The following is a 12,097-nucleotide window of genomic DNA, read 5'->3' as shown; positions in this document are numbered from 1 at the left end:
TCGGTTCCCAGGCTTTTGGCTGTTTCTTCACGTTTGGTTATTTTTAAAACTAAAACTTTGATTATAAATCAACCACACTTCAGTAACATTAAAAAAAATACTAGCAAATAAAATCCAGAAATAAATAAAAGTGAGACAAAAGCACAGCTTTGAAATGTTTTGTCAGCATCTCACAAAGTCTTTCCCTTCTTTCCACAGGCTCCACCCTTCTAACAAAACCTCACTGTACTCGGGACGAGTGATTTTTTGCCTGGATTACATTATATTCACCCTAAGGTTGATTCACATTTTCACGGTCAGCAGAAATTTAGGACCCAAGATTATAATGTTGCAGAGGATGGTAAGACTAAAGAGTGTTTGTGGTTAGTTGTCCTTCTTCTGACTATACCCAGAGTTCTTTTTGTTGCCGAGAGGAACTTTTTCTCCACAGAGGGATGGTTGCATTTCATAATCAGTAGCATTTGTTTTTTTTTTTTTTTTTTTTTGATCTGTTTTCCTCAGGGGCCCCTTCCAGGTTAATATTTAATGAAAGATGACTGTTGGGAGCAAACTGCATAACTCAGCACATTACTAGTAAAGATCTCTATTTAGACTGTCCATGTAACCAAGTGCTCTCACTTGAGTCTTAAGTATTCACTAGGGGTGGCACAGTGGTAGAGAATCCACCTGCCAATGCAGGAGATGCAAGAAACTCAGATTCAATCCCTGTGTGGAAAAGATCCCCTGGAATAGAAAATGGCAACCCACTCCAGGATTCCTGCCTGGAGAATCCCGCGGACAGAGGAGGCTGGTGGGCTACAGTCCATGGGGTCACAAAGTCGGACCTGATTGAGCACGCGTGCGTAGGCAGGATAGGGACTTTCACACCCACTTCACAGACGTGGACAATTGGGTTCAGGAGGTTCACATGTTTGTCTGGAGACAGGCAGTGAGTTAGAAGCACAGCGAGGTCTGGAACTTTAATCTTATAACCACGTAATACAGACCTCAGGGAAGCACCACCAGGCCCATTTCATGGGGCCAGAGAACAGAAAGATAATTACACACTGACCATGTTGCTTCTCCCAGCTTGTTTCCCACGTGACCCAAACCTCCGTGTTTTTGTCTTTAAATCAGATGGGCGTTTGAATGAGCTCATCTTGAGGTTCCTTTCCAGCGCTGAGCTCCTTTGAGTTTGTGGTTTTAATTCAAAGCATATCTGGGGCATCGAGTCACCATGAAGTCATGCTATGTGTGCAGAACATTAAAAACAATAAAATGATGCATTGTTGTCTAAAAAGGAAAGCTTCTATTTTCCTTAAAAAAAAAAAAAAAGCAACAGCTCAGGGGTCGGCTGGAGAGGAGGGGGGCACTGTGGAGGCCCTCTTCTGCTCCCAGGCTGGTCTCATTCAGAAAGTCTCTGCTGCTGAGATGGCCTGGGGACCTGCAAGCAAAGATGCATCCGTCAGTGGATGCCCCGAGACCCAGGGGTGATGATGGCCATGTTTAAAAATTGGTGAGCGGATGACGCTGGCTGCCTTAGGTCCCTGGGGCCCCTCTGCCCTTCTCCGTGGTCAGCGGAGCGGTCGAGCCGCCCTGGTGCAGTCCTGACTCTGCCCTCCTGTCCTCCTCCCTCGACAGCTGATCGACGTGTTCTTCTTCCTGTTCCTCTTTGCCGTGTGGATGGTGGCCTTCGGTGTGGCCAGGCAGGGGATCCTTAGACAGAACGAGCATCGCTGGAGGTGGATCTTCCGCTCAGTCATCTATGAGCCCTACCTGGCCATGTTTGGCCAAGTGCCCAGCGATGTGGACGGTGAGCCTGACATGGTCTGGGTGGGGACAGCTGGGAGGCGGAAGATGCTTCCAGAACCAGCTCCCAGGGAGCCTCCAGGGCTTTCCGGTTTGATCCTGAGACCTGTCCTAGGAACAGGCTGCTGGAGTCCGGCCAACATCAGGCAGTGGACACTAACCCTCAAAGTCTTTTCCTTCTCCTGAGCAGGATCTTATGTACCCTGGCAATCTTGTACCCAGCCTGCAAATTTTAAACCTTTTTAAAAAGAGTGTCTCTCAAATTTCTGACAGTGGCATGGCCAATGACAGCCAGAATCCTCACTGGTGTAGAAAAGAGTGTTGTGGGTCTGTCCAGAGTGACAGGGTACCCATTTATTTCAAAGAGTGCAATAGTGAAAAATTTTGCCCTGGAACCTGGAATTTAAGCTTCTGGTATGAGCTCACTGCCAACTATCTGGAGGCAGGTTAATGGCAGCAGAGATGGCATTAATTTGATCACAGCCAGTTGGCATAAGGAAAGCATGGGGCGTGTGTTTTGGATAAACTGTAGAGCGTCTTTGTGATGCTGGCGGTAGCTTGGGCTCAGCGCGTTCTGTCCTGCCACAAGAAAAGCCCCGCGATGCTCACCCGGCCCGAGGCTTGTGTTTCCCAGCTCCTTGGTGTTTTCTCAATTGTCCCCATGGCCTCACGTGGTCTTTCTGGTGTCTGCTACTGCAGTCTCTTCTGAGACCTTAAGAATAGCTCTTTCCCATGCGCCGATGGAAAGGCACCTTGCTGTTATTGTTCCCCAGTCTGCACTTGCCGTTTTACATAAGCGGGTGTGTTTCGTCCTCCTGACAGTCCTCCAGGTTGGTGGCCTTAGTCCCACGGGAGGCGGGTCACGGTGACCTAAAGAGTCAGTGACCGGCAGTCTTTGAGCCCTGGTTCCGTCACTCGTGTGCTGTGTGACCTGGGATGCAGTTGGCATCTCAGCCTCTAAGTTCTGCTGCTGGTAACGTGGGAGCCAGCAGGGCCAAACTAGCATGCTCAGAGGAGGCTCTCCAGTCCAGAGTGACTCCTGGAGCGCCAGACACTTACATCCACTGCCTTCTCTAAGATTCCCAGGCAAAACTCCTCATCTTCCCTTCCGGACCCAGACTTTCTCCAAGGCCCCCATTCTAGGCTGTTAACACCTGTCACACAGATGTGTATCAGCCTCCCAATTTACCACACACCCTTCCCCCGCACTATTTCCTCCCTGGTAGCCATGTTCATTTTCTATACCTGTGACTATTTCTGTTTTGTAGATAAGTTCTTTTTTTTTTTTTTTTTTTTTTTTTACCATTTTTTAGATTCCACATATAAGTGATAGGGCTTCCCTTGTGGCTCAGTTGGTAAAGAGTCTGCCTGCAATGTGGGAGACCTGGATTTGATCCCTGGGTTGGGAAGATCCCCCTGGAGAAGGGAAAGGCTACCCACTCCAGTATTCTGGCCTGGAGAGTTCCATGGACTGTATAGTCCACGGGATCGCAAAGAATCAGACACGACTGAGCGACTTTCACTATAAGTGATAGATGATATTTGTCTTTTTCTGACTTATTTCACTTAGTGTGATAATCTCTAGGTCCATCCATGTTGCTACAAATGGCCTTGTTTCAGGGGAATATTAGTCAATGAATGAAGCGTGATTCTGAGGCTTACGCCCGGTTGGGTAGAGTGCCTTGGAACAGTGCCCAGCACAATGCACGATCCTCACCTCACGTCCCGCTGGGGTGCCTTAGTGCTGCCCTGCCAGGCGTCCTCACCTGCCTGTTGGTTGCTGCATCCTCAGGCACCACGTACGACTTCTCCCACTGCACCTTCACCGGGAATGAGTCCAAGCCCCTGTGCGTGGAGCTGGACGAGCACAACCTGCCCCGCTTCCCCGAGTGGATCACCATCCCCCTGGTGTGCATCTACATGCTGTCCACCAACATCCTGCTGGTCAACCTGCTGGTCGCCATGTTCGGGTATGTGCTCAGAGACGCGCTGGACGTGCTCAGAGACGCGCTGGACGTGCTCAGAGACGCGCTGGACGTGCTCAGAGACGCAGTGGATGTGCTCGGTGACTCGCTGGAAGTGCTCGGAGACGCGCTGGACGTGTTCGGTGACGTACTGCACGTGCTCAGAGATGCACTAGCTGGGTGCCCACACCGTGCCGGGCCCCATGCTGTGCCAGGCTGGAGGCACTGGGAGGGAGGCAGCAAAGATCCCCCTTGAGGAGCACATGATAGAGGTCTTTAGGGCACTGGCGGTCTAGAGTAGGGAGGGGCCTTGAAGGGACTAAATATAGTGTGTCCCTGTAAGCTATAACCTGAGTTTATTTGACCTCAAAGACAGATGACTGTGACCCCTCCCAGCATGTTCAGACTGTATGTTAGACATCCTCTTAGCAACCTCCCCTGATCATCGTGATGCTGGCCTGCCGGTGACTGCATCTCAGCTCAGCTCAAGGTCCTCACTTTCTGTGGACTCGGATGGTTTCCAGGGCTTAAGGGACTCAGCTGTTAGGTAGTCGCTGCTTTGAAATGTTAAGTTTAAGTACAAGTCAAGAGCACAGGGTCAGGAGAGTGATTCTCTTTGGGGCTTGTGTCTAATGAGGTTGGCGTGAGAACTCGATGAGACTCTGGAACATTTTTATTGCCTTTGGCCATTCTCTTTAATACATTTAGAAAATCATGTTTATCTCACCCCTTATTTCTTAAGAGGGTTTCAAAGAACCCCATGTGTCGGTTACAGTGGAGGTACCTTGGTGTTTTATGCTGTTCCTGTGAAGTAGCTGGTTGTTTTGAGTACATGAATCCTGGCACACAGAGAGACACGTAGTTTAGAAACAAAATACAAATTAAAACATTATTTGTTAAACCTTGGAGTGAACGAAAACTATAGTTGAACCCTAAGACTGGGAAACTGTGACAGACAAGAAATACGTTTGATTTCATGAAACAAATGTTTTAGGTACAGGAGACCACAGATGGAGTCACGTGATAAATGATACACTGGGGGCAATCTTTGCCTGAATGTGAGCAAAGGCTTCTAATTCTTAAGATAAAATGGGCTCCTGTAAGATGAGCCAGTAGAAAATGGGCAAGGGGAATGCAATTCAGAGAAATTTAAATGGTCCCTAATCATATGTTGTGGGAAAGGTCAGATGGAACCAAGAGTGAGGTGCTGGTTTAGGATCCGTCAGGTAAACAGACATCACGAGAAGGGTTGGGGGTGGCTCTGGGAGTCTGAATTGGCTCCAGCTTTTGGGAGAGTGACCTGAAAATAGCTATTAAAGATACACAAACCTTTGGCCCAACTCCTTCGCGTCTGGGAATCTTTACTAAAGGTCCATATGTAAGAACATTTATTGGATCATCATTTGATGCCTGTCAATAAGGTGATGACAGGACAAAACATGTTCTAGCCACACCACGGAATATCATGCAGCCCTTACATGTTCTAGCCACACCACGGAATATCATGCAGCCCTTACATGTTCTAGCCACACCACGGAATATCATGCAGCCCTTACATGTTCTAGCCACACCACGGAATATCATGCAGCCCTTACATGTTCTAGCCACACCACGGAATATCGTGCAGCCCTTACATGTTCTAGCCACACCACAGAATATTATGCAGCCCTTAAAAAGAAAAGGCGGGGTCTCTGTTTATTGACTTGGAAGGATATTTTGTTAAATATAAAAGGCAAAGTGCAGACTTATTTTAGGGTATAATCTTATTTTCTGACAATAAAGAAAAGACATTAAAAAAATCAAGTATATATTTCCCTCATCACAATGATCACATATTACTTCTATAATTAAAAAAAAAAGAAATCAGTCAGTTGTCACACAGAGCCGTGAGGGGCGCCAGGATTGTAATCGAGGGTCATCTTTCTCTGTTGGTCGGTGGCCCGCCCTGGAGTGAGGCTGGGTGGGGGACACGTGCCTCTGGGGACATCGCGCATCCGTGGCACTGAGCAGCGAGTGGTCACCTGGCCTTCAGGTGCACAGAGACATCCGCCTCTAGTCCAGGTGCTTCCAAAATGTCACTGCTTTGCTTAAAATTCTGGAAGTGTTTTAGTATTTCCCCACAGTGTTCAGGGTAAATTTCAGCCTCCTCCAAGGCCGTCTGTGACCTGAACTTTGAAGACACCTTCAGGATTCTGTCCACAGGCATCCCACCTGTTCATCCCTGAACAAGGTGATCTGTCCCGCCTGACACTTTTGCAGATGTCACTGCTGTGTCGGCATCACCTGTTCCATCTTGATGGCTCCCTCCCCCTTCCTCCTTGTCCTCTAAGGAGCCCAGCAGCATCCTTGGCCTGAGTGGTCCACGTGCCCTCCCTACTGTGCATAGCAACCCCATGAGCCCCCTTCACAACCACAGCCTCCTCTCCTTCCAGACTGTAGCCTCTGGAGGGCAGAGACTGTGTCTGTCTCAGCGCCTGGCCCTTCCTGGGTTTTGTTCCATGGATGAAAAGAACAGAATTCATTCTGCTTTTAGTTCATTATTTGGTCACCAGTGAGGCGCTTAGCTTCCTGTTCTGTTAGTCAGGGTGAAGTGTTAAATAGTGAAGTCACTCAGTTGTGTCCAACTCTGCGACCCCATGGACTGTAGCCCACCAGGCTTCTCTGTCCATGGGATTTTCCAGGCAAGGGTACTGGAGTGGGTTGCCATGTCCTTCTCCAGGGGATCTTCCCAACCCAGGGATCGAACCCAGGTCTCCTGCATTACAAGCAAATGCTTTACCGACTGAGCCTCTAGGGAAGCCACTAGGGAACTGTTAATGGTGAATGTCAAACTAGTGATGGGTTTATCACAGAGATAACATCTGTTCTGTGTTGGCCACAGAGGTCACGTGGCCATTGGTCCCACTTGGCCTTAAAGAGGGAATGTGCAACCATTCTCCTCCCTCAACCATCACTGGCTCTAACGGGGTCCTGAAGAGGACTTAGAGATTCAGACACCTGTATTGCTTAAGGGAAGCTGGACCATGTCAGGCTGCTGAAAGTCCCCAAGTCTGAGCTTGCGGAGAGAGATGGCAAGAAGAGTGATTATGTATCCATGTGAGGGCAGAGAAGGGAGGACCAACTCCCAGACTTGAAGCAAGACTGGGGAGGAAATGAGATGACTGGGATTCTATTTGACAGTGATAGCCTCTCCTATCAACCTTTATGTTGAACACTGGGCAGCCCCTGTAAAAACTGACCACTGATATAACATCTACAACGATGCAACGAAGAGGCTGACAGCTTCCAGGGCTGTGGACTCTGAGTGACGTGAATTCAGTAGATCTCAAGAGGCAAAGTGGAATAGTGCTTAGGGCTAGCCTGAGTCTGTGTGCCGTGACTCTGTGTGTGTGTGTGTGTGTGTGTGTGTGTGTGTGCGTGTTCAGTTGTGTCCACCTCTTTATGACCCCATGGACTGTAGCCTATGCCGGATGACTCTGTGACCAGGCTCCTCTGGCCATGGGATTCTCCAGGCAAGAGCACCAGAGTGGGTTGCCATTTCTTCCTCTAGGTGTTCTCCAAAGGCGTTCTTCAGGACTGTATCAGTTTGTAATTCATTATGCCCTTGACAATCATAAAATGATAGAATTTGGAGCTGAGAGGGACAGGAGTCTGGCCTGGTTTTTTTGGGTCAAGGAAGTGGAAGTTGGGCAGCTCAGCATCCATGGTGCTGGCCACACTGCCATCCAACTTGCCGTGTCCATTCGAGACTTGAACCTGAGTGTTTTCCCCATGAGGCCTGAGCTGTTGGGCCAGGCTTCAGCCCACTGTTGCCTCATTCAGTGCTTAAGTGTAAAAGCTGGAGGAGTTCCCTTCTCAGGGGGGCTTCCTGGATTCCTCTTGGGCTCAAGCAGAGGCCTTTTCTTTGTTAATCCCTGTCTGGGCACTTGAGAAGAGCCCCCTTGCTATCCTTAGGCTAACTGATCAGAACACTGTCTTGGGAGATGGTTGTAATGGTTGTTCTCTGCTTTCCTGATAGCTCAGCTGGTAAAGAATCAGCCTGCAATGCAGGAGACTCTATTTCGATTCCTGGATCGGGAAGATCCCCTGGAGAAGGCATACACTACCCACTCCAATATTCTGGTCTGGAGAATTCCATGGACTGCATAGTCCATGGGGTCGCAAAGAATCAAACACGACTGAGTGACTTTCACTTTTTGAGCTCACAGCTCTGGGCTGTGACCCCCCATCTGGCTTCACATCAAAATATTCCTGTAACAGCTTAACTATACACAATGGCAGCCTTTTGAACTCAAAGTAAATGAACACTTGGGATTTTAAAGCGATGTTGGAGTGTTCTCTAGATGGTATTCAGCGGGGAAAGGAAATGGATGTGAACATCTGTGATTATTCCACATTAAAATTATTGATCACAGGCCTTGTGAGGCTTATCAGAGCATGGAGTGAACTTAATTGTCAGTAGGTGACTCGGGGGCACGTTAACACACAGCTAAGGCGCTTGCAGGTGCCGCTTCCTGAAGATCAATCCACCAGGGCTTTTCTGCTGAAAGGGACCCATCAGACATGCCCCGTCTTCTAAGAATGATTTTTTAGTCTTAGGACTAATGTGTGTTCATTACAAATATGGAGCAGAATAGGAAAAAAAAAAATCATGTGATACAGACTTAATTAGTCCCCGGCAGGCTATTGAATCAGGATGAAAAGGGAGCAGATAATGGTAACGATAATAATAGCTAATATTTATTGACATTTTATTGGGCTAGGCACATCCAAGTGCTTGACATGTGTGGCCTTATTTAAATTATTCATCATTTTTGTGTAGGCATGGCTTTATAACCATTTATGAATGAGGAGCTGGAGGCAGAGAGAGGTTAAAATCTCTGCTGTTTGAGACGTAGAGAATGCACATGTGGAGACGGGGGTGTGCGGTGGAAGGGGAGGGTGGGACAGATTGATAGAGTGGCGCTGACATATATGCCCTGCCACGTGTATAACAGCTAGCTGGTGGGAAGCTGCTGTCTAACACAAAGAGCTCAGTTTGCTGTGCTCTGATGACCTAAGGGAGCAGGGAGATGGGGACCGAGTAGGGAGGGAAGCTTGAGGGAGGGGATGTATGCTTACCTATGGCTGAGTCGTGTTGTTCAGCAGAAGCCATCATAACACTGGAAAGCAATTATATTCCAAAAAAAAAAAAGAAATCCCTGCTGTTTGAGGGTGATGGGCACGAAGCATAGTGATACAAGATGACGTGATGTGATACAAACAATAGAAACAGCACGAAAAGGCTCTTGACAAAGGATCATGGTGCTGAGTCGGGGGTCATAACTTGTGACAGATCCTGGGGGTGGGCAGCAGTGAGTGGATGAGACCTTTGCCCTTTGAGGTTTGGTTGAAAATTCTGAAAGAGATGGGAATACCAGACCACCTAACCAGCCTCTTGAGAAATCTGTATGCAGGTCAGGAAGCAACAGTTAGAACTGGACATGGAACAACAGACTGGTTCCAAATAGGAAAAGGAGTACGTCAAGGCTGTATATTGTCACCCTGCTTATTTAACTTCTGTGCAGAGTACATCATGAGAAAACACTGGGCTGGAAGAAACACAAGCTGAAATCAAGATTGCTGGGAGAAATATCAATAACGTCAGATATGCAGATGACACTACCTTTATGGCAGAAAGTGAAGAGGAGCTAAAAAGCCCCTTGATGAAAGTGAAAGAGGAGAGTGAAAAAGTTGGCTTAAAGCTCAACATTCAGAAAATGAAGATCATGGCATCTGGTCCCATCGCTTCATGGGAAATAGGTGGGGAAACAGCGGAAACAGTGTCAGACTTTATTTCTGGGGGCTCCAAAATCACTTCAGATGGTGACTGCAGCCATGAAATTAAAAGACGCTTACTCCTTGGAAGAAAAGTTATGACCAACCTAGATAGTATATTCAAGAGCAGAGACATTACTTTGCCGACTAAGGTCCGTCTAGTCAAGGCTATGGTTTTTCCTGTGGTCATGTATGGATGTGAGAGTTGGACTGTGAAGAAGGCTGAGCACCGAAGAATTGATGCGTTTGAAGTGTGGTGTTGGAGAAGACTCTTGAGAGTCCCTTGGATTGCAAGGAGATCCAACCAGTCCATTCTGAAGGAGATCAGCCCTGGGATTTCTTTGGAAGGAATGATGCTAAAGCTGAAGCCCCAGTATTTTGGCCACCTCATGTGCAGAGTTGACTCATTGGGAAAGTCTATGCTGGGAGGGATTGAGGGCAGGAGGAGAAGGGGACGACAGAGGATGAGATAGCTGGATGGCATCACAGACTCGATGGACGTGAGTCTGAGTGAACTCTGGGAGATGGTGATGGACAGGGAGGCCTGGCGTGCTGCGATTCATGGGGTCGCAAAGAGTTGCACACGACTGAGCGACTGAAATGAACTGAACTGAACTGGAGAGGGAGAGGCAGAGGAGATAAAGCGGTCTGGGGAGGACCAGCAACTACAGAGGGGAGAAGTTGAAGCGGTAGGTTATGGAGTCTTTCTGCCGTGGCAAAGAATTTGGAGTTTTTCCTGCAGGTGAAGGAAGATTTTCATGGGTCTCTACACAGGCAAGCAGCATAATCTTAGTTGTGTTACTTTGACGAAAACATACTTGACATTTAGCATCACAAAACCCAGCGCCATGAAATCGCTGACTGTCTCTTACTGTTCCCTGTGATGCATGTTTGGTGCTGCAGAGTCAGAGGGGAGCCTGGATGTGCGGAAACATTTTAACACACCCGCACCGTGGGGCACCGCACGGGTGGAAAACATCAGGGTGATCCAGGGTCCTTGGATATCGCTAGTGTGTCAGGCCAAGAAGGGCAGATGGAAAAATGCCTGAAATCTGTGAAAAGCTTGGCAGAGAGGCCGATCTGCTTGCGGTCTAGCTGGCAAGTTTCTTGTAGTGCAGGTTTTTCTAGATTCTGGCGTCATTTTAGTGTCTCCTTTTCTTTGTGAATTTTTTGCAGACTTTCCATTCTGCTCTGTGGATTGGTCTTTCTGTTTTTGTTGTTCCTACCAAACGGCTTTAATTACTGATGTTTAAAAATCATTTTAACATCTGTTGTATGAAGGCCCTTCATTAGTCTTACTCAGACTTTGCCTGGCTTTTCTTGTATGTTTAATCAGATGGAGGGCCTAAGGCTCATCTTCTGAAATCCGTTTTTCTTTCCTATTCCAAAAATTTTGTTAATGAATTTTATTGTGCTGATGTTAACTTTGTAGATTCATTTAGGGGAAGCTGAAATCTAAAAGAAGTGCCAGAAAAAATAGGTTTTTCTCCACTTAATCAAACACATATAGTTTCCTCAGTTTTATGGACTTTTCTTTCACATGGATATGGTCAATGTTTTGTACATTTTTTTCTAGCCATTTGTGTTGTGAGTGACATAGTTTTTCTATTATGTTTTTTCAATAACAGTTTTTTGATATGTAGGGAGGTTATGAAATATAACTTATTTTGGAATAAGTCTCTTTTGCTATTGTTGTTCAGCTGCTAAGTCATGTCTGGCTCTTTGCGACCCCATGGACTGCAGCATGCCAGGCTTCCCTGTCCTGCACTATCTCCTGGAGTTTGCCAAACTCATGGCCACTGAGTTGGTGATGCCGTCCAACCATCTCATCCTCTGTCGCCCTCTTCTCCTCCTGCCCTCAATCTTTCCCAGCATCAAGGTCTTTTCCAATGAGTTTAATAAATAAGAAATAGGAGGAAACTTCCATGATGTGATGAAAAGAAAAGAGAGAGAAAAAAAATAATTCCATGTCTCCTTACTGAATTCTTTTTTTCCTCTCTCTTTTCTTTTTATCATGTCATGGAAGTTTCCTCCTATTTCGTATTTATTAAGCTACTTCTTTCTTCTTCTTCTTTTTTTCCCCTCCTAATCAGAAATGGATGTTGCATGTCACCAGAAGACTTTCTAGCAATAATGGAAATGGTATTTTTTTCTTTTGATCTATGATGCATTAGGAAAATGATGAATTACATAAGTGACCTTAATATTTAGTTATCCTTTTGTTCTTTGGTCAGGCACATTACTCTTTTAACGTAATGCTGAATTTCAGCCATGTGTGTTACAAGGCTATCTGAATCCTAAACATTTATCTCTCAGTGACATTTTCACTGTCAAGTGATGTCTGAGAGTTCGTCTCTCCTGTCTCTTCACCCTCTCATACTCAGCTGCTCCTAGCGGACAGAGATCCCACCGGCTGGGTAGCTGAGGGCACAAGATATCACTAGAGATGTTTAGTCAAAGGGGACCATGCTTAGATTTCCCTGGAGGTCCAGTTGTTAAGATTCTGTGCTCCCAATGCAGGGGGCATG

The 12,097-nt window shown here is 47.0% G+C and overlaps 1 protein-coding gene across 2 annotated transcripts in view; it reads left to right on the top strand.

Moving 5' to 3' along the window:
- Nucleotides 1-12,097, top strand: part of TRPM8 (transient receptor potential cation channel subfamily M member 8) — a 91,890-nt gene that overhangs the window by 55,531 nt on the left and 24,262 nt on the right. For both annotated transcript variants that reach the window (XM_069585106.1, XM_069585115.1), the window contains 3 exons: nucleotides 199-340; nucleotides 1,621-1,792; nucleotides 3,581-3,758. In XM_069585106.1, coding sequence (XP_069441207.1) covers nucleotides 199-340; nucleotides 1,621-1,792; nucleotides 3,581-3,758 — 492 coding nt within the window. The remainder of the gene's footprint in view (nucleotides 1-198; nucleotides 341-1,620; nucleotides 1,793-3,580; nucleotides 3,759-12,097) is intronic.

This window comes from Ovis canadensis, chromosome 1 (genome assembly GCF_042477335.2).
Source record: "Ovis canadensis isolate MfBH-ARS-UI-01 breed Bighorn chromosome 1, ARS-UI_OviCan_v2, whole genome shotgun sequence".
In the NCBI taxonomy this organism is placed as follows: Eukaryota; Metazoa; Chordata; class Mammalia; order Artiodactyla; family Bovidae; genus Ovis; species Ovis canadensis.
Note: the sequence above shows the minus strand (reverse complement) of the source record. Positions and strands in the feature narration are given on the sequence as shown.